We start from the raw sequence: 21,115 nt of genomic DNA, 5'->3' as shown, positions 1-21,115 counted from the left end.
GTCATGTCCGTTCACATAACGTATCAAACACCCCATCATAGCCTCGCATCTCTGTTCATGTCAACACCCAGGCAGCCTTTAACACACACGTGACCCCTTCTTTCTCTCCAGACTTTTCCCATGCATCTATTACAGACAAGCCAAAGTCCTATAGTGCCAAAATATCACCTGCCAGGATCATATTTCACTTCATTTCATTTTGTAACAGTGTTGCATCAAGTATTTCCAAAAGTGCAACTTAAAGGGATATTTCACCGCTGGAAAGATGAATGTGTATTTGAATTGGGTCATTTATGTAGTAGAAATGTGAAATGATTTTAGAAGTTGGTGCCTTCTAGACTGAGAAAAGCCAGAAAATGTATTTTTGGCTCATGTGGATGAAAGACAACAACTCCCAGAATGCACTTGCTTCGCTGCCCTATGAGGCCACACCCAAGCCACGCCTACCAGTTACAGAGGGCAGTATCGGAAGAAATGATACAACAAGGCTACTAGTTGACTCGAAACTGAAAAGACTAGCTCCTACTACTGGCTGCAGTTTCTAGCCTCTGGCCAAAAAAGCCTCCGATGACGCATTTTGAAGATTTTTGCGTCATCGGAGGTTTTTTTTCCAGACATACAATACAGAAATCTCTCGTCTCAGGAGGACATGAGGGAGGGAAGCACGGTAATTCAAAAATACTACCGGGTTTCTACTGATACAAAGCTTAATGCTTATCGGTGAAGTATCCCTTTAAATGATTCAAATCGTATCAAAGGAAAAATAAAATTTTAAAGTAAAAAAATTTATTTTAATTTGATGTTCTCTAGTCTTCTTGTCTTTTCACATTTTAAGATGCCATTATAATATAATAACACTTTATTATATTATATTATAACTTCTTTTTCATAGAGAAATTGCCATGTCATAGCTCAGGACCCTTAATGAGTTTTATTTAAAAAAAATGTATCACCTTTGTCTCAGATGTTTCTTTAAAATTATTCATTGAAATTAAAATGATTTATATATATATATATATATATATATTATTGTATTAAAAGTGTATATATATACATACATATATTTTTTTTAAGAAATAACTTCTTTTTTACATTTAGAATTAAGGCGATGTAGGTAACTTATGTTGAAAGTTGCTCTTTCATAGCTCAGAAGCAATTATGAGCTTTATTTCATTTTATTGATCAACTTTCTCTCAGATGTTTCTCCTAAATTCTTTTTGAGAAATAAAAATAGACACCTGAAAGAAATTCAATAAAATGAAGAAAAAATCTTACATAAAATGCTAAAAATGTACAGCAATAAACGGACATTATATATATATATATATATATATATTTATTTATTTATTTATTTTTTACAACAGTAGAAGTACATATCAGCCTAGATAGAAGAGCCTTAAAATATTGGGAGCCTTGGAGTCAAAAATGAGAAATGAATGAGATATTAAAAATGAAACACTAAAACTCACACACTCAGATATGTGATAGTCAGTGAAACAGCAGTGCAGAAGTGCTTGTGTGTTCATGTCCACTCTGGAGACTTCAGCACAGGTACAGTAACATGCCCTCCTGTCACACCTCACCGAACCCAACAGAAATATCAAAAGCTGCTCTTATCATTTCTGCTTTCAGTCGAAAGGCATTTGGCAGCTATAACAGAAATAAGTGCTTACTATAGCTCACTCACTCCCTCATTACCAACGTTACTATGGATCACTGAAAAGTGAATGTCTTTGTGATAAAAGCTTCCTAATACTGTCAAATGTGTTTTAAAAGAATTCAAAGTGAAATAAGTCTCTGGGACTTAAAGACAGAAAACTCTCAACATAACATTAGAGTGAATGGTTAACAGATATATGATCCATAACTAATCTACAGCACCGCTCTGAAAAGAATGAATGTCATAACGGTGTTCTGTTCTTTACAGTTTGAGAACATAATGTGCACTGAAGAAATAAAGCATGTGCTGTGTCAGCCTGAGAACTTTCTGAAATGTTCTCTTGAAAATCGAGCAAAATATTCTTCTTTTGCTTATTAATTACATATGCAACTACTATTCTGAATGATCTGTATCTGCAGTTAAGAAGAATACCTTAGAGCTGCTGTAAGCAATTTACACACCCTAGCTGCACCAAACATAATAGCAAAAATAAATTAAATTTGTACATGTTCTGAAGAAAACGTGAATGGTGCTTGCCGGTGCAAAACTCACTTCCTCAATGCCAGAATGTAGTGGGTTGTCACTAGGGCATTGCTAAGCGTTTTTTTCTAGTGTGTTCTGGGTGGCCCACCCTTAAAAAGCCTGATATACTCATGGCGAAGTTCTTTTTCGTTCTTTGCTAGGGGTAAAAAGAAGTTCTAAATATGTGACCAGAGGTATATTGTTCGCAAACATCTGGACGCAGTTGCAACCTTGTACATACACAATCCTTAGCATATAAGTAGTAATAGACTGATATATCAATCAGGCTAAAACATTAGGTGATATTTAACTGTTTTGAGATGATCAGTCTATTAATGATTAACAGTAGATGTCCTTTCTATAAATATTTGCATTTTGCCAGAATCAGCAACAATCATTCAAATCCCAAATCAGCTGAACATGTTATTCTTGCATCATGAAGCAAGTCTCTACAAGCATCTATTAGTTAACAATTGCTCTATATCCCATATTAGCCTAAAAGTTTTCTCACTGAAACATAAATAAATTAGCCTACATCCCAAACACAAACGCAGCCAGCAAACATCTCTACTAATACTTAACCCATTTGAAATGACTTACCATCTCTCATCACAAGCCCTTACATGACTGAGTTTGCTATGAAGCACTGTAACACATCTGGGGTGAGTGAGGTGTGTAGGTTGGTGTATAGTACATAGGGGTGTGTATATACAGGACACCGCTCACTTATAAACATAGAGTGATCATGGTACCAGGACACACCGTAAGGAGATAAACAACTTAACATGGAGTTAAGTAGGCATTAGCCTGTAAACGCAAGCTCAGGGGGCGCTTCGCTCTCGTGTCTCCAAGGAGAGCAGGTGTCTGGGTGTGTGTCACAGAACAGGAACTCCCAGGAGGGGGACGGATGTTGCGGAAGAACACATACACTAGACGGATATGCCCGGCTCTCTCAGTATCTCTGCTCCATGGGCGAGGTCAGATCCACTACCCTGCTGGGACTCCGCCAAGGATCTCCTAGGCAACTGACATGAGCACACAGCAGCTACAAATAGAACAGCACACACACACACACACACAGACTCAAACCGTGAACCTCTCCACAAGCAACGCTGCATACACACAAAAACATAGCGCCTTTTATAATCACTGCCATCCATGCAAAATCTAAGGCTAAAAATCCAAGATTGTTTTATAACGTAATGCTACTGTCGGTAATTTGAGTTATTTGCTAGGGTAGCATCACTACGACTCATAATTAAGGATACAAACCCCTAAAGGCTGTTCACACAAAGGACGATAGTGATAACTAAATCTATAAAGGTTTTATAATCATTCCCAGTGAAATTACGAATTTGCACCACAGATATAACGAGAATGACACAGAGAATATTGTTGGAATATTGTTGGAATAACTATTGTAGTTATTGTAACTATTGTAACTATTGTAGCATTGTAGTTATCGTTCTTGGTACCAAACTAACCAAAGACAAACTATAAAGCTTTAATAATCATTCTAATTAAATGAAATAGAGAAGTTTACACCAAATTAAAAAAAAAAAAACTATAAAATCTGTAAAATGTAAAATGGCAAAAGACATAACTGCAGTGCGCGTTATTGTTAACAACGTTATTGATCTGTGTATATTAGCGTAATATAGTTTTCGTAACCATAAGTAAACTATGACATAACTCATCCCACAATGTATGTGTTTGTCAAATCGTAAAGCTTGAGGTGCACCATTACTTTTTGGATGGCAAAAACATTAGGATTGGCATCAAACACAAAAGTTCAATAAACAAGACGTTCATTTTGGGTAACTTACATTTTAGACAAAATATTTTGCTTATTTTTGCTCCACAAATGAACGCAGTCCCAAACAAAGCCAAAAGCAGAGTCTAAACTGCGGTGTCTCTGAGCAACACAATAATGGCATTCCAGAATGAATGTGTTACAAATCAGTTGAGTGAATGATTTAGTGACTCACTCAAATCGGTGGCTGCATCTGAACATGCCTACTTCCCTACTATGTGCGAAAAACAGCAGGTAAAAAAAGAGTAGAATGTTCAACTGTACTCATTAAACAGTAGGCAAAAAGTGATAGCCTACTACTTTCAGTGAGATTCTGAAGTGCACATCCAATGAACACTTTACCATCCCACGAGGCCACAGAAGAAGATTTATGAATGGCTGTGAAGTGATGCAACTGAAGTTTGTAGGTCACATGACAGTGACAACATAATAAATGCATTACATTGAAACTACACGCATTCATAGAAAATATTGTTTTAATGGTCACAAAGTTATTACTTATTCAAAAGAAGTAGGCCTACCTACTCAGATAGTATGCGATTTCGGACACGGCAGTAATTTGCTTTGTTCCCAAATTAATTAGTGTTTATGAACAAATCAGATGAATGAATGATTCAGTGTCTCACTTATAAAGATTTGTTTTGTTTCTGCCTAAATTGTGCTGAATTTGGAAAAGCATAGGCATACTATTTGAAAAAAAAAATGTATATATGAAATAAATGGTAAAAATGGTATGCTATTTTGAATTATTTGAAGTAAATTATCAGGAAATTTTCATTTTGAGGTGAACTAATCCTAGCCTCTGCTGAATGATTCAATGACTCACTCATAAAGAGTCTTTTGTCACCACCTACTGGTGTAATGATGCAACTTGCAGAAAGAGTAACTAAACAAGCAGAGTGATACAGATGGCTCAGCACACTTGGAACGCTGAAAATAACTGTTGTGTAATGTGATTTACGAATTATAGAACACTGCCATATTGCTGTTGTTGCTTTATGTCTAATCAACAACCCTTAATCTTGGTAAAATCACATGGCTTATTGTTTGTTACAGATGCCTAACTTCCACTGAGCTGTGCTAAGGCCTCTACAAAACAACACGTCACATGTTCACACGAACATCCCAGCCTGTGGATCCAGCCTCAAGACTGCAACAAATTACACCAATGACACCTCTGCTGTCATGGTAACACGACATGTGGCAGCTTCAGGGAGGAGAGAGGCAGATGTTCATAACTGAGTTATAGAGCCAGAAGAGAGAGAGAGAGATGATGACGATGAGAGGGTATGGAGAGGAGGTGAACATGGATTTGACCCATTTCTCACACCATACTTTCTCACACTAATTCTTTCATGTATGCCCATCAACACAAACACAGATCTCGTTTTTGATGCTTCTTTAGTTAATCCTCAGAGACCCATTGTAGAAAAATTGAATAATAATAAAATAATAGCTTTTGTTTGCTTGTTTAGGAAAGTTTGGATGTTTCTATACCTACAGGCTGTTTTTGGTCCTGTGGACACAATTACATAATACTGTACTTTATGTATAATTTGAGAAAATTGCAGCTTGATTGGAAATGATGATCAATAAAAATAATCCGTTCACAAGTGATATTTACTCTGATTTCTCCATTTCTTCCACACATCACACATACTTGGTTAAGTACATTTATTTTTCTTCATCTTTATTATGGACAAAATTTTTGGTCAAAGTGGAAATGACGCCACAGCTGTGGTATAATTTGATAATATTTTCGGAAATACAAATCACATCATTTTCACATAATAAATATTGAAATGTTTTTTCTATTTTCTATTTATATGGTTTTATTCTTTATTTTGATTGTCATTATTTTATACATGTAACAATTCATACAATGGGCCTTAGTGGTGAACACTAATTTTAATACATTAAAATACGTAATCAACGTCTGGGTCTACTTAAAAAACATAATTAATAGCCCCTTTCACACATTTAGTCTTTATTGATAAATTACCGGTAAATTACTGTTAAGAGATCATGTGTGAACAGGACTTTTTTTTAAATACCAGTAAATCGGATGCACTGACTTAAAGTCTGCTTTGGGCAATCATAAAGTTTTATGGAGATGACATGATTACTCCGCGCTGTTTACAGTAGGCTTTGCTGCTTTTAAATAGGTTTCTATGTAAATATGCACTAGATGGATATCTTTGACAGTTGCGCCACGTCTTTGTGTTCGTGTTTGAGAACCCTGCCTTTTTTTCATTCATCAGCACTGTGGCTCTGCAGTTGGATACTAATAAGAGAACTCGTCTCTTTAAGATCAAAAACGCGTTCTGTGTGATAATATCCTCACGCCTGTCCCTCAGAAGTCAATTTTTTTTGGTCAAATTGAACAGATAGAAAACGACAGAAAGAGTTTCTCCTCACACTGGCGAATGAAGACTACGGTGCAGCGTTTAAAGATCATTTCCCGATGACTGACATAACAGAATTTACCGGTATTTTGCTGCTGATGTGTGAATGGTCTCTTAATGGTAAAAAAGCAGAATGCCATTGCTTGTGTGAACAGCATATTTTTGCATTTGCCGGTAAAGTTATTCTGGTAATTTTACGGTAATTTACTGGGATTACTGTGTGAAATGGGCTAATGTCTGGGTCTCTACTCTCACACACCCTCCCCTTACTCTATGTAAAAACTCGGATGTGTGTGTGTGTGGCGAATGGGGAGCAGTGGAGGAAATAGCTGTCGAGTCAGAGATGTTCTAGCAGCCAACATCCATCTAGACTCTTTCATTATCTCAGATCTGGGAAATGGGACGTTGAAAACACAGCATTAACGCTTCATCTTCCAGACTCTCAGCATGCTCTCCAGACACTGGGACTAATCCCAAGACTAATCCTTATGATCAAATTTCCTAAATAAAGCATAATGAAGTTTAAGTGCATGTCCATACATTGCTGTAGTGTGACACGCAGACAACGATACGGATTTGTTAGACATTGCATGTAATCGCCCACATTAATACTGCTCTCAGATAAGGAGCTACTCACACCCACATATAACTGTAACTGTAACTAAAATATAAAGCCTGGAGGAAGTTAACTGTGGATTATTGGATGAATTTACTAGCGTGAGGCCCTGCTACAGCGTCCAAACCAACCTTTGAGTAATTTACATAATCAAAATAAAAACTAAAGTTACAGTGATTTTTAATGGGTGATCCAAATCCATAATATTGTCCTTCTTCTACAGAACACAAACAGAGATGTATAACAGAACGTTCACATCATTTCCTTTTACAGTACCACTTTACTATGAGGTTCCATTTGTCCAACTGCATTATTTAACAAAGAAAAATACTTCTAAAGCATTTATTAACCTTAGTTCATCCTAATTTTAAAATTTACTAATACATTATTTAAATTAAAAGTTGTATCCGTTAATATTATTTAATGGACCTGAGCATGAACTAACAATAAACCCAACGGTCCTATTGTGGCTTTGTTTGCAACTATTTTCGTTGGTAAAATATAAAAAAAACAGACAATACTGACAATATGTATAAAATGTAGGTACATTTCTTGTTTATTGAACTGTTGTATAAAATCAATATCACATTTGCAGATATTTGCAGATATTTGGGAAAAACAGATCCTTCTGATATTGCTTAACTACATCATATGATATAAATATAATATTGTGTTACATTTTAGACACAATATTCTCAATATTGTCTGTTTTTGCTCAATTTCGCCAATGAAAATAGTTCCAAACATTGTCTCCAGGCAACACACAGTGGCGTTTCATTACTGAATGAGTGAGCCAATGATTCAGTGAACCATTCATAAAGACAGTCACTTTCACCAAATGAATGAATCGGTTGAATGAATGGCTGAATGACTCATTACAACAGTGAATTGCCACCAACCACTGGTGGTTATTGTTTCATATTTAGAGTATCATCTCATTTTTCATTCATATTCATGCCACCTCTGTGCTGCATCAAACAGTTTGTGTAAATATACCTAAACACCACTTCAGATGCACTACACTTTGAACAAACCTCTAAATATTAAACTCATTTCAACACAACCCTTTAGAAACATCCAAGAAGTTGCTCCACTAAGAACCAGATCTGTGTGCTTGGCGTGGAATGTGACCCCCGCAGGTGTGTGACGGAGACGCTCAGGAGGAGTGCTGTGCCCGGGACAGACGGGGCACCTCCAGCAGGCAGAAGGGCTATTTTACCAAACATGTCTCAGAGACATGATGGTTCGGCCCGCTCACCATGGGAGATACCGGTTTCAGCTGGCACAAAACATAAATGCACCAAACAAAAACCTTTTATAGATACATGTGCTTTAAGTTTGTTTTTGTTTTTTTCAGTTTTCCTCATACAAAACCATCATATAACTTTGAGATTAGCTCATGGGTTTTATATAGACTACTTTTTATGGTGCTTTTTGTCCTTTTTGCAAATAATAGCCCATGTTCACTGTAACTATATGGAAAAGAGCAGCATGAACAATCTGCTAAATATCTACTTTTGAGTTTTACATATAGTAAGAAAAGTAATAGGTTTTTATACAGGTTTGGAACATGAAGATGAGTTATTTATGACAGAGGAGTCATTTTTGTGTGAACTGTTCTTATTTGACTAGATAAATACAATAAAACCATACTATTTCTACAGTGACTATAATTCTGATCAGTTTCCATATTCTGACTCACTAGCATTCCTCTTCACTATTACATCACCTTCATTTCGGCTCTGCGCAAACCTCTTTCTGTCCATATCTACATAACCCAGAGCCCTAGTGTTCCTACATTTAAACAAAACAAACAAATGAGGGACTGACTAAACTAAATTTTGTTAGATCAGTGAACACAAGTGATGTCCTGACACCTTGCTTGACTGAGAGCAAAGATGTGCCACACAGCAAACTAAAATTAATTCTGTACAATCAATGAGTCTGTTAACACTGCCAGAGCATGACAACTTCATTGATTATACTAGTCTGTTAACAAGTCGATACCACAATTTAAAAAAGTAATGATAACAGTTTCCTATAGTATCAGTAGTACCAACTAACAGACAGCTACTTTCAAGTACTCTCATGCGTATCTGTGCACATCCTTGTGTTAATGCACTTCAGAGTTGGCAGGTTTGTGTAACAATTCCAGTCCAATTGCTATTCAACACCAGCCCAATCACGGCCAAAACTAGGCCAATTGTGTTCCGAGGGGTTCCCCGCGTTTCAGGGGGTAAAAATCGGGGTGTGGGTAACCCGATCACTTCATTTAGCATTCATGTAAACAACATTCAGATTCATCAATCAGAATGAATTTATTCGGATCTATACAAAAGGTGTCTCAGCAAACATAGCTATTGATGCACTTCTTGGTGAAAATGAGATATTAATGTAACCACTGTCGGGTTGTCTTAAGTGAATGTAAACAAGTGGGTCAAAAAATGCATGCATTAGGCCCTTTAGGGTAAATGCAGCTCAGTTGTCTATGTCATTAATATTAGGGTTAGTCAACTACTCACTCAACTGAATATTAATCAACTACTCACATGAATTGATAGTTTAGTAGCACGTTTTAAGTTAGTTTTAAAAAGTCCTCGACTATCAAACATGCACAGAAATTTAGACCTAAAGTAACAAAAGAGAGATCATTTTAATTACAGGATTCTCAGTCAAACTCTGACAATACTGAATCAGTTTTATTGTATTAGGCTATATCATGAATTGAAGACAAGGCCAATAATTACAATTTAAATAAGAATAGTTTTATATAATATTTAACAGCAAGTAAAATTGTTTTATTTTACATGACATTCCAATTGGTTTTGTTTTTTAATTTCTAAATTTGTACTTATAGTTACTTCTGTGGTATTGAGAATTTTGAAATTTCACTGGCATTAGTATTGACTGATATATTTGTATTGTGTCAACCATATTGGAAGAATTCTAGTTTTGTTGTTCCCTTACAGTGTGGACACAGTGTATGGCTCATTCTGCACATCAAGCACACTGAACTAATGCTTAGTCAGTTAGCATTACCTTGATTTGAAAGGCTACGCACAGATACAGACACAGCACTTAACTAGCATGGAGAGGCTTCTAATTTTGTTAGGTGGAGCTTCAGTGTCTTGAAGGATGTTGTGTATTAAGACTGAAAGTAAGGGAGTAAGTATTGAGTGTACAGTATGTGTGTGCTTCTTTCTGTAATAGATAGGCTACTTCAAGCTACGCTAATGCTAAGATAAATATACATGCTTCACACTGACAGTGAATTGAGGTTACGTGTTGGTGATACCAATAGTTTGGTAGACCAATAGAGTACGATTTCCAATTAAACACATTGGAAAACATCAAGGCACCGACAATCAGATTTACATTTGCAATTATGTTCTGCTAGTCAACACCCTAACAATGCTCTTGAGCCTACTTGCAAAAAAATGGTCTATTGGCATTAACTGCTATACAGTAAACAGTTACTGCCTTTATTTTTGTGCTAAATAAAACCTCTCATTTTCTGCCAGAGAGAGCAGACATAACAACTTCTCAGTGAGACCTGTGGTGAAAGCAGTGCAGTCTGACAGACATGTCTGGTCCTCACATTCAGACACACACTCACACATATGTGCAGATAAAGAGAGCTGTGCCAGTCTCTGTTAGCGTTCTCAAGACAGTTTCTTCAAAATGGCACTTGGTTGTATGGTCTTATCTTTCCAGAAGAGAGGAGGAGAAGAGAAGGCCAGCCATCCAACCCCTGACATTTACAGCGGCACAAACCCAAATGCTAGACCAAGCAGGACCAAGCGGGGTAAAAATAAGGCTGTCCTCCATAGTTAGTGGGGTTTGTTAAGGCAAGCTGTACTATCATCATTATTGTTCACATTTAGGGTTAGCCATTTGAACAAACCCCTAATGCTAAGTATTAACCTCTGACACTTGTCTTGTTCTCACTTGTCTTGGCCCAATTCTCCCCTTCCGACAATCCTAGGTAAAGTCCCGATTATCTTGATGGTTCTACTGATTCTCTTATCAGATTTTCCTGTGGTGTGAGATTTGTTAAAGAGTGTATGAATCTCCTCTGAAGAATATCGGGGCCGCACCGATCTTAAATCGTAAATATTCAACATTATCTGAAATCCTGCCGTGTGGGGGGAACCCCGAGGACAAACGCGCACGCAGTCTGGAGATTTTCACATTGAACAAAACTATACCAAATCAGAAAGCGAGCTAAGGGAAGATGGAAGCAGTTCAAACACTATTTTCGCCATTTCTTCTTGCCTGTCGTCTGCTATCTATGTTTATTCTAAAGTTGCATTTGATTTGACCGTAAGATATTTTGCAAGATATCCTGTGTTCCCAGCCGAGAATCTGGTTGTTTGTGAATGGAATCTGGTAGTGTGTTGTCTTGCAGTCACATCGCGGCTCTCCACACACACTATTGGAACAAAACTGTTAAATCTGTGATTTTTATATCGTCATGTTTGTGGTCTGAGATTTTAAAAATCTTTTAGTGTGGGCCAACCTATAAGAGATCAAACCAAAAGACTGAAGGAGTCACCTAAAAAAGTTTCAACAACCACCCAGAACACTCGAGCAACCACCTAACAACTGCTTAGCAAGTGAACAGCCATCTAGCAAAGCCCTAGCAACCATCCAGAACACTCTAGCAACTGCCTAGTAGGGTTGGGTACCAAACACGGTATTTTTAATGGCACCGACCGAATTAAGTCAGTATATTGAGTACCGATTCACATTAAATCAGTCGGTGCCAAATATCGGTACCTGAGAACGCATCTGGGCACGAGAGTAAAACTATTTAAATATGAATCCTGCATGTTCATATCTGTGTGAATGAGTGGCCTAGATGCGTGGTTTCATTTACCCCACATACCCATAGCTCTAGCATAATGTCAATAACACTTCTACAAATGATTTAGTTTCTTTACAGTTGAGGAAAACATCCCTAAATTACCACCAAAAAAAAGGTATTTCAGGCACAGTGAGCAATCATCTAAAGGCCTGACAACCACCCAGAACACCCTACCAACCACCTATCAACCAACCAAAGACGCTACAGACCACAGGAACAAAGTTCCTTCAACCACCCAGAACATTGAAGCACTATTAAAAGCTTTGTATTTATTAAAAATTATTAAAAATAATAATAATAATAATAATTAAGTCCTGCACTTTCTAGATATTTGAATAACAACCGTGGAACAATGTCTTTTGGCAGTGAAGTCTGCTGTTATAGCAGAAATTTGTTATGAAATTTGGACCTGCTGATTTAACTCAGTGATCAGGCCAGAGAAGCACTGCAGCTTCATTCTGTCCTCATGATCCTTAGCCAAATTCAGCTTTAGGAACACTGTTGGCCTCAGCAGAACTCAATATGGTTTTACAAAATGAGCAATCTGACTATAACTCATGCAATAACTTTATTGCACCAGGTATTTAAAGATGTTGCTACTCTCAAACTTCAAGTTATGGCTTAAAGAGATTATATTATCACTTTAGGTTTACTCCAGCATTCCCTCAATTAGAAAAAAAAAATCAAACTAATCAGTTCCCATTTAGGTAAAAGCATTATTTGGAATATAGAGAAGAAAAAAAATGAAAAAAATGTAAAACAATTTGCTGTACTGCAAGATGATAAAACAGGGCACATGGTTTGGGTTGGCTGGATTACCACTATTTAAGGTCTCAGGTGGTTTTCCACAGGTCTTCTGTTACCTTTGCTATTAAAACAGCATTTCCTGAAGCCTGGGAAACCCAGAGTGCATTAAAACTATCGAGTATTCCTCCAGATTCTCGTTGGTCTCTCAACTGTGATGAAAGTATCAGGTTCCACAGATATCAGAGAGCCTGGGAAACAGAACGCTTGAGGCCAAGTTCTGTCGTGCCTTCCGCTGGACATTCCAACTAGGATTACAGGATCAAAATCTGGAAAGCCACAGTTTGCTGGGGATGTTTTATAGTTACCCCAACAAAAGAGAGCAAAATATTGGCTGGAAGTTGCAGAAATGCTGGAAATGAGGGCCAACAACCACCAGGTTTTCAAGGCACAACATCTTTTTCCGCCATTCTGCTTGTAACATAATTCCTAAGAAAGCCATGGCTCTAGACAAAGACGCCTATGATTTACTCCACAGTGAGAGGCTGGTCGTACTTCCCCCAGCAAGGCACACTGTAGCCTATATTATGCTTTGTAGCTGAACCCTCCATTGTCACAGAGTCTGAAAGAACGCCCTGAATGACAGGTATTGATCAGCCATCTGGAGTGATGTCTGAGAATGCATTAGATGATTCACTTCTGAATCGTATTAATGTCATATGCCTTTGATTAATATCAAGAATTATTTTGTCTATATCAGGTTGAAAGACATACAAATGACTGTTTGTTCAATTTCCAGTGCAATATCCTGTCTAAAGACCTTAGCATGGGCTTTGCATGAAAAAGGTCTCAACTCCAAAATCAATCCTCATGTTTCTTAAGTCATCTAAGAAGTTTCAACAAGATATTTTACAAGAAATGCAAAGATTATTTTAATTGAATTGAATATACTGCACGTATACTTGTAAGTTCACTTTAAGTGAACATAACATCTTACTTGTAGTTTACTATTTATATACTATTTTTTCACTTTAAGTATACTACTTTGTTCCTATTTAGGTATACATTTTTTACACTTGAAATATACCTTTAACTTACTTTAACTCTTTCCATTTTAAAAACATTTTATTCTAGCTTCATGCATTCTTTTTTATCAACACTTGAATGTGGGTACATTTTATTAAAAAAGCAACATTTTAAACAAAAAGCTGAGAAAATCACATTTTTGTCAAAGACTACATCCAGATGAGATTCAGAACAATGATCAAAACATAGATGGAGTAGATCGAGTCCATCAAAACCCCAAAGCTTCCCAGTCGTAACCCTTCCAGGGTCGACATTTCATTCAGTATCGTTAGGCAGTTTTGAACTTATATGCCGTTTAATGTTTGATTATCGCGTTATTTTACATTCGCATTTTACAAACTTCTATCACTTGATTCTGCTTCTTCACCTGCGTTTTGATCTGGAGATTCTGTACTATTTCAGAAGATGTGTAATAGCGCCACCTACCATAACAGTGAAAACATGGATAGCTAGAAAATTCAGTCAATGGCTGAGAAAGAGTAAAGTAGATTTGAAGTAAATTCCTATGTACACTACCAATGGACTGCACAAAAAATTCAGAATTTTAGGTATATTTCTGAGAAGTACATAAAGTATATTTCTGACTAGTACATAAAAAGTAGACTTAAAATATGCTTATTTTTAGTTTAGAAGAAGTTTACTAATAGCACACTTGAATAAACTTCTTTTTCATAAGGGTATGCAACATAGTACTAGTAGTGGGGGACATGACAAAACCCAAAAATGTATGAAGTTATGAAGCGTAGCTGTCATTGACATTATAATGGTGGGTTTTACCAGTTTACCCAACTGGATGCTGTGAATTTAGGATTTAAATGTTTTATTTTCTTGTTTTAGGCTTATACAGAAATTTTAGGCCAGTTCATTCTTGTAAACTCTATTTTTATTTGAAAACCGATACAATTGCTGACTAGTGCCTGCAATTGCATAATTACCAAAACATTCTCAAGGAATTACTCTCCAAGGTTGCAATGTAATGATGATTGAATACATATTTATTGCCACTGTCCATTCTGCTTGTTTTGAGTCTCAAAGTCAGACATGAGAGAAGCTTCATCAAAACAGGAATTACGTCCTGTTGCAAAGTCAACCTTTTTTTCAAAGCAAAACTTTTGATTCTAATTGGTACCCTTTTCAACTTATTCTATGTTAATATTAACTAGCCAAGCTTGACATAGGACTAAAAGCATTAAATGTGTTCAAAAGTGAAGCTCCACAGTAAATGGTGATATAAGAAAAGAGTAGCTACAGAGAATCTGCCATTACAGAATAGAAACCAATTTCCAAGGTGTTGAAATATGATTCATCCTCTGTAAAAAGCAAGAGATGCTCCAGAGTACCATTTGACAACATAAAGATAAAGAGTCTAATTTTCCTTTGACTGCTGGGATAACGCTGCATTTGCCATCATGTCTCAAGCTTGAATTTGATTAAGTATGCAATTCTTTGAGATTGGTCAATAAGAAAATAGGTTACGATATGTTACTATTGATTAATTATGTTGTTCCAACCAAATTTGGGTTGTGAGACTCTTTGCCTTTGCAAGTGTCTTTGACTGGACAGTATGTGTGGCATCTGTGAAAGCCCAGAACTTCCTGTACTTTCCACATCGCCGGCAGGGACTTGCCAAGGCTCACTTCCTGAATGATTCTCCAATTAGAGTGGCAGATCCAGATTAGCTTTCAACTACACCGTAAATGTCAACCTTGCATGGGGTCATGCTGAGGTTCACAGGAAGTATGAGTCATTTAACCCCAGCTTCTATCAGCAAGGGTTTCTTTTCAATCTTGTTTACAGTAGCCCTATAGCACATTCTAGACATGAAGATCATTTCACAGCAATGACAATCTTATTTCAAAATAGTGACCCAGGCTTTAGTTACAAACAGCATGTTGAAAACAGTGTATCAAATCAATGTGACACTGACATTGAAGAACCTCTTCTGTTTGATTCCTCTATGGAATCAAATCAGCATATTAGAATGATTTCTGAAGGATCATGTGACACTGAAGACTGGAGTAATAGCTGCAACAAAAAAAATCAGCTTTGCCATCACAGGAACAATTTTGCTGTTTTACTGTATTTTTGATCAAATGAGGCACTTTTGGTCATTGGTCTGATTCACCAATGACCAAAAAGTAAAGGTATGATTCTGGTTGACTGAGTTTGAGAGGTCCTGGGTTCAAATCCTGAATGAACCCAGCTGTCAACTTGTTCTGCCGTTCTGGAGGAGAGTGTTGATTTGCACTATGCTGCCATAACGTGTAACATGAGTTGAGGTCAAGGACTTATGATATTCCAGTGGCATTTTACAGAATGTTGCATGCACCATTGACGGGTTGTGCGTCATTCAGAATTGAATTGGAGAATGCCTTTTCAATTTCTGAATTTGAATTGAGGTGCAAACAGGATGCAGAATTGTAATTTGAAGAAAACATAATTAAAAGGAATGTTCTTTCAAGAATAAAATGTATTTGAATGTTGGCTTGAAAAAGCTGTTTCAAAAGTTTTGAAAAAGTTTATATGCCTTATGGACAGACGGAACAATCGATACGAATAGTACACAGCCAGAGCAGAAATCAAACTTCAGAATAGAAGAGGAAAGAAAGAAAACTAGATTTATGGTTATGCATTGGTTAAGTGCTTGTGGAAGAGGTGCCTTCAGCCATATTTTGAAAGTTGTGATGATCTCAGCAAATTATGCGAAGTGGAAGCATACCAAAAGAAGACATATTGGCTCTGTTCCTAGTGAGCTCCCTAAGAGGGTGGGATATTAAGGCATCAAAAGCACACTTCTAATGCAGAGGCTAATATGCTACCTTTGACGACTCCTTCTTTTGGCCTAATTCTAAGGTAGAATAAGATATATCCTTCGCAGAAAAGGCAATCCCCTAAAACACTGCAATGAACTCAATAAAACAAATCCAAGATGACGAATGAAGCAAAAAAAAAAAGAAAAAGTGGATTGAAAATAAGCTATTAATTTAATGTTCTATTAATTTAATATTATATTATTTTAATAGCAAAATATTTCAAAATATTATTCAAAATGTACTTTTTTAAAAAATGTATCTGATTTGTATTTTTATGCTTATTAGAGTATTGTGAGTATTGCAAAATGCTAATGCTAATCTCTGAAATCAATTGTGAGTCGAGACACTGTTTGTACACTAGCTATTTTTGTCTCTCTCTCTCTCTCTCTCTCTTAACCATTTCAGTCGTATCCGACTCTTGGTAATTCTATGACAATCTCTTGCCATACGCGAGAAACTGACCATGAATTTTCTTGGCAGTGATTTTTTCCGGGGTAGGTTGCCAGGTCTTTCCCCAACCCTCCCCATTTCATGGCTGTTGACTCACACACACACAGGCATTCACATCTATGGAAAATTTAGTGTCTCCAATTTACCTATACTGCATGTGGGGTTTTTTTTCGTTTTTTTTGGATTGTGGGGGAAACCGGAGCACCCAAAAAGGACTCCAGCCAGGAGTCGAACCAGGGACCCTCTTGCTGTGAAGCAACAGTGCTACCCACTGTGCCACTGTGCCATCCAGCTGTTTACATGCACCCAAATAATCCATTTAATCAATCCAATTGAGCTCGTTCCGAAACACATTTTGATTGGATTGAAAGGGGTGGTTTAGACAATAAATACAACAAAGCAACAGCAGTGATGCTGCTACAAAAATATGCACTGGAAATGCTAAATATAGCCTAAAAACAGACGTTCCTTGTGCTATCAGCAGGAATTCCCGGCTCAGTCATCTAAACGACAGCTTCCTCTGTTCCTCAGTAGGCCTTCGGTTGCCATGGCGACACCCATTACACACACCTGCCAATGTTTCAGGTTCCCTAGTGCCCAGACAGCTCTCTCTCTCTCTCTCTCTCTAAGACGCATGCTTATTCACAGGCACTGACCCAAAAACTCCCCCCATGGTTTACTGTCGGGGTCTCCTTGACTTGGGAGCAGTGAAAGGGAAATGACATGTGTTAATAGCTTTGTGTTGAAAGTCTCAATCCGACAGCCACCAAAGAAAGCATCTCTTGTGGATAAGCCTGCGCTAGCAACTCATCTAACACACTCTTTTAGCCTGTCTCCGGCTTTCTCTGTTCCTCTGATTATGATCTGGATCAGTACCGCACGGCCATTTTCTCTCCACTAACATGAGGGGAGGGGCGACCAGCCATGTTGACTGTCTGAAATAAAAATTATATTGCTACATTTGAATTACAGTTACTGATAGCCAGAGAAAGATAGTGAAAGAGGCTTTGTTCACATTGCACATCAAATTTGATCTTTAGGACCGTTTGTCCACACTGTCATGCTCTGTTCAGTCTATCCAATACATTTACATTGTCAAGCAGCCATCGATGAATTAAAGTTACCAACAATATCAGATGTAAACATGTGTTTTTATTTTTTCCTGATTAGGTTCAACTCATTACCCAGAAAAATATCCATCCAACGCTGCTTTATTTGTTTTCTATCTAGGTATTTGTCATGACAAAAAGTCTCTAACTGTTTTTCCATCTTTTGTTTCTCCAAATCAGCGGTAAAGAATAATGGTCATTGACAGGGACGGGTCTAACCAGAAAATGAGCTATGACAAACCTGCATGCAGTCTGATTTCCTGCTCTATTGAGCTCTAACAATACAAACCAGCGCACAAAGACAAACCCCTGCAAAGGTTCATGTCCTCTGTGTCACCATGAACACCAATTAATCCTTAAAAGGGCCCATTCAACCCCCATATGCTCTTGCTAAGGGTTCTAGGTAACCACATCGACTAGGCCGATTAAAAATTAAAGTATTAATATTATGTTATAATTTTGGTGAAGTCCCAAGTTTCAGGGAACATTAAAATGGAATATTTAATGTCACTCTCATACAATGAAAGTCAACGACCCTGTTGAATTTTATTTTGTATACACAAAAAAACATTGAAAAGCCAAACAGGTTTGTAATGACATAAGGGCAAGAAAATGAAAACTTTTGCTAATGTATATACATATGTATATACATATAATGTATATACATATGCAGCTTTCAATGGCCAGGTTGCATTATATAAGTTACATGTAAGGTTTAAGAAAACATGGAGTAATATGAAAATGCACAGCAGGAACGGTCCCAAAAAAGTTAAACTGAGAAAGAACTTATTGTAAAAGGGAGATTAGTTGATTACGCTTTATTTTAAAGAAGCATTGTTACAGTGTAATTACACTAATAAGTATTTTGCAATATTAACTATGTACTTACTATAGGGTTAGGGTTTGGTTTAGGCTTAGTTGCTTGTACTTATGCATGATTTACTGTTATTACTATAGTGACTACACATAACATCTAAATACGTCATGTTAGAATAGCGTTACCAAAATTTCTACAAGTTTTTACTCATATTGCCCACTATCAACAAGCATTATGGTATAAAATTCTAATAAACATGTTCAGATGTAAAAAAAAAAAATAGGTTTCATAATTTCTCTTATTTTCCCTTGTTGCTGCTACACATTCCCAGTGTGCATAGCAACAGGTTGGGACAGAGAGAGACGGAGCCGTCAGGGCGTTTGGCAAACGCACGCGCACATATTTCATTTCTGATTAGAATGATGATATCTTTGAATGTATTAAATGCTGCCTTTCACAACATAAAACAATTGCACCAGTTACACAGAATGAGAGGGAATTCCTCAAATTCTCAGAATCATTTGAAGCAAACATTTGTAAAGCCAAAAGAGCTGACCCGTAGCTAGTACCACCCAGCGCTGACTCAGATATACAGCTTCTGCCAATGCATCTGAATGGCTGCAATTAAGTAGATTATACAGCTCGTGCAGAGAATAGACGGAGTGGGTGGAGGGAAAGAAAGAGAACAAGAGAGAGAGAGACAGACATAGAAAACATCTGTCCAGAGGATGTATACAAAGAAACAGGTCTGAATTTAAATGTGTCTTCATATCTTAGTCATTATAAAAGTAAAGTCATTGAAAAATGTATAAATGCAAATATATTTTAAATATGTACACTGTTTTATAAAGTGTTTTATCTAAAATAATAAAACCAAAAATTATTTAATATGACAAAATCAACATAATGACATCAGGTTACAAAAAAAAAAAAAAAAACATTTTAAAAGGTCTGATCAACGATTACAAAGGTTTCAGTTTTTTAAATATTAAAAACAATATTGTATTTTTACAAAATATATATATTAAGTGGCACATATAGATAATCTGATCTGATATATGTAAGACTTTTTATTCATATTTTTCCAATAATCAAAACTAACACCTGTGGAAAACTCCAAACAAAAAGAACCTGTTTCAGAGTCAGCGTCTATGTTGTTAAAAGTGCACTGTCAAATCCCTTCAAAACAAAACCATGCCACACTGAACACACCCCTTCAGTCGCTCTAGAACAAAAGAGAAGCTTCCTCCAGACATCAGCCTAATGCTTTCAAACACCAACAACCACCATTAACACTTCCAAATGCAATAAAAGGAGGATTTAAACAAGCCTTGAGCATTTTCCTGAAAAAGAAATAGCTGTTAAAGCAGTTTTCTTGTTACCTTTTTGCTCTTCTTCTTGCGTAGTGCTTGCTTGCCGGTCCCTTTTTCCTTGGCGTCTTCGCTCATCTTGTACAAAAGATCCTTTCATTTAATCCAACATTGAGAGAGCACTGAGAAAACTACAGAAGAGTCCATGAGAAGCAAGCCGCTCTAATACCTGGTGCCCTCTTGTTCTTGATTGTCAACACGCACTCAAACAACTCAGTCCAAACAGCACTTTAGCGGCTTGGGTGTTTTGGTTGGTGCCAGTTCCTACACGCGCCACAGGTCACTGTGAGGGAGACGGGGGAGGAGAAACCACTGGAGCTTTTATTGAAGTGGGTAGAGAGATCCGTGGGCTGGTTCTTCTGACCCAGCTGCCCACTTCTCCCTGACCAACACAGTTGGGTATACTGATTCACTGGTGCTCCTCTCACAGAGTGAATGGTGCTGATGGAGACTCTCGCTCTTCCCTAGCAGCCAAACATCGAGAGGGAGGGAGAGAGAGAGAGAGAGGGGAGTGGAGAAAGAGGGCGGTGGAGAAGGAGCGCAAAGATGAAGCAATTGCCATGGAGAAACCCCCGTACAAATAAGAGGGGTGAACTGAACACAGGCTGGAAGAAATGGTTAATTAAAAGTTGATTAACGCCTGCTGATAGAAATTGCACACCCGCTGTCTCTGAGCTTGGCCATTAGTGAAATGCCAGTATAAGAAGAGTTGACAGCCAAAACCTAGCGGGATCAGGTTACTGGTCAGTAGTAGATGACCTCCATTATGTGGCAATGCTTCTCGCAAAGAAGTAACAAAAGAGTGCAACAGTGACCATACACCTTTTCACCGGCCTTGGTAAC

At 37.2% G+C, this 21,115-nt stretch overlaps 1 protein-coding gene across 3 annotated transcripts in view; it reads right to left on the bottom strand.

Annotated features, from left to right (window-relative positions):
- ank3b (ankyrin 3b) overlaps nt 1–21,115 on the bottom strand; it is a 179,927-nt gene that overhangs the window by 129,749 nt on the left and 29,063 nt on the right. Inside the window, exon 1 of one of the 3 annotated variants that reach the window (XM_084135601.1) lies at nt 20,285–20,705. The exons of 1 other annotated variant lie outside the window; for it this stretch is intronic. In XM_084135601.1, the coding sequence (XP_083991727.1) occupies nt 20,285–20,350 (66 nt within the window). In that variant the 5' untranslated portion in view covers nt 20,351–20,705. Of the gene's footprint in view, nt 1–20,284; nt 20,706–21,115 lie in introns of those variants that run through there. One more of the 3 variants, XM_084135604.1, reaches the window with a different exon arrangement.

This window comes from Abramis brama (assembly GCF_963993115.1).
Source record: "Abramis brama genome assembly, chromosome: 14".
Classification (NCBI taxonomy): Eukaryota; Metazoa; Chordata; class Actinopteri; order Cypriniformes; family Leuciscidae; genus Abramis; species Abramis brama.
This window is presented reverse-complemented; position numbering and strand designations above follow the sequence as displayed.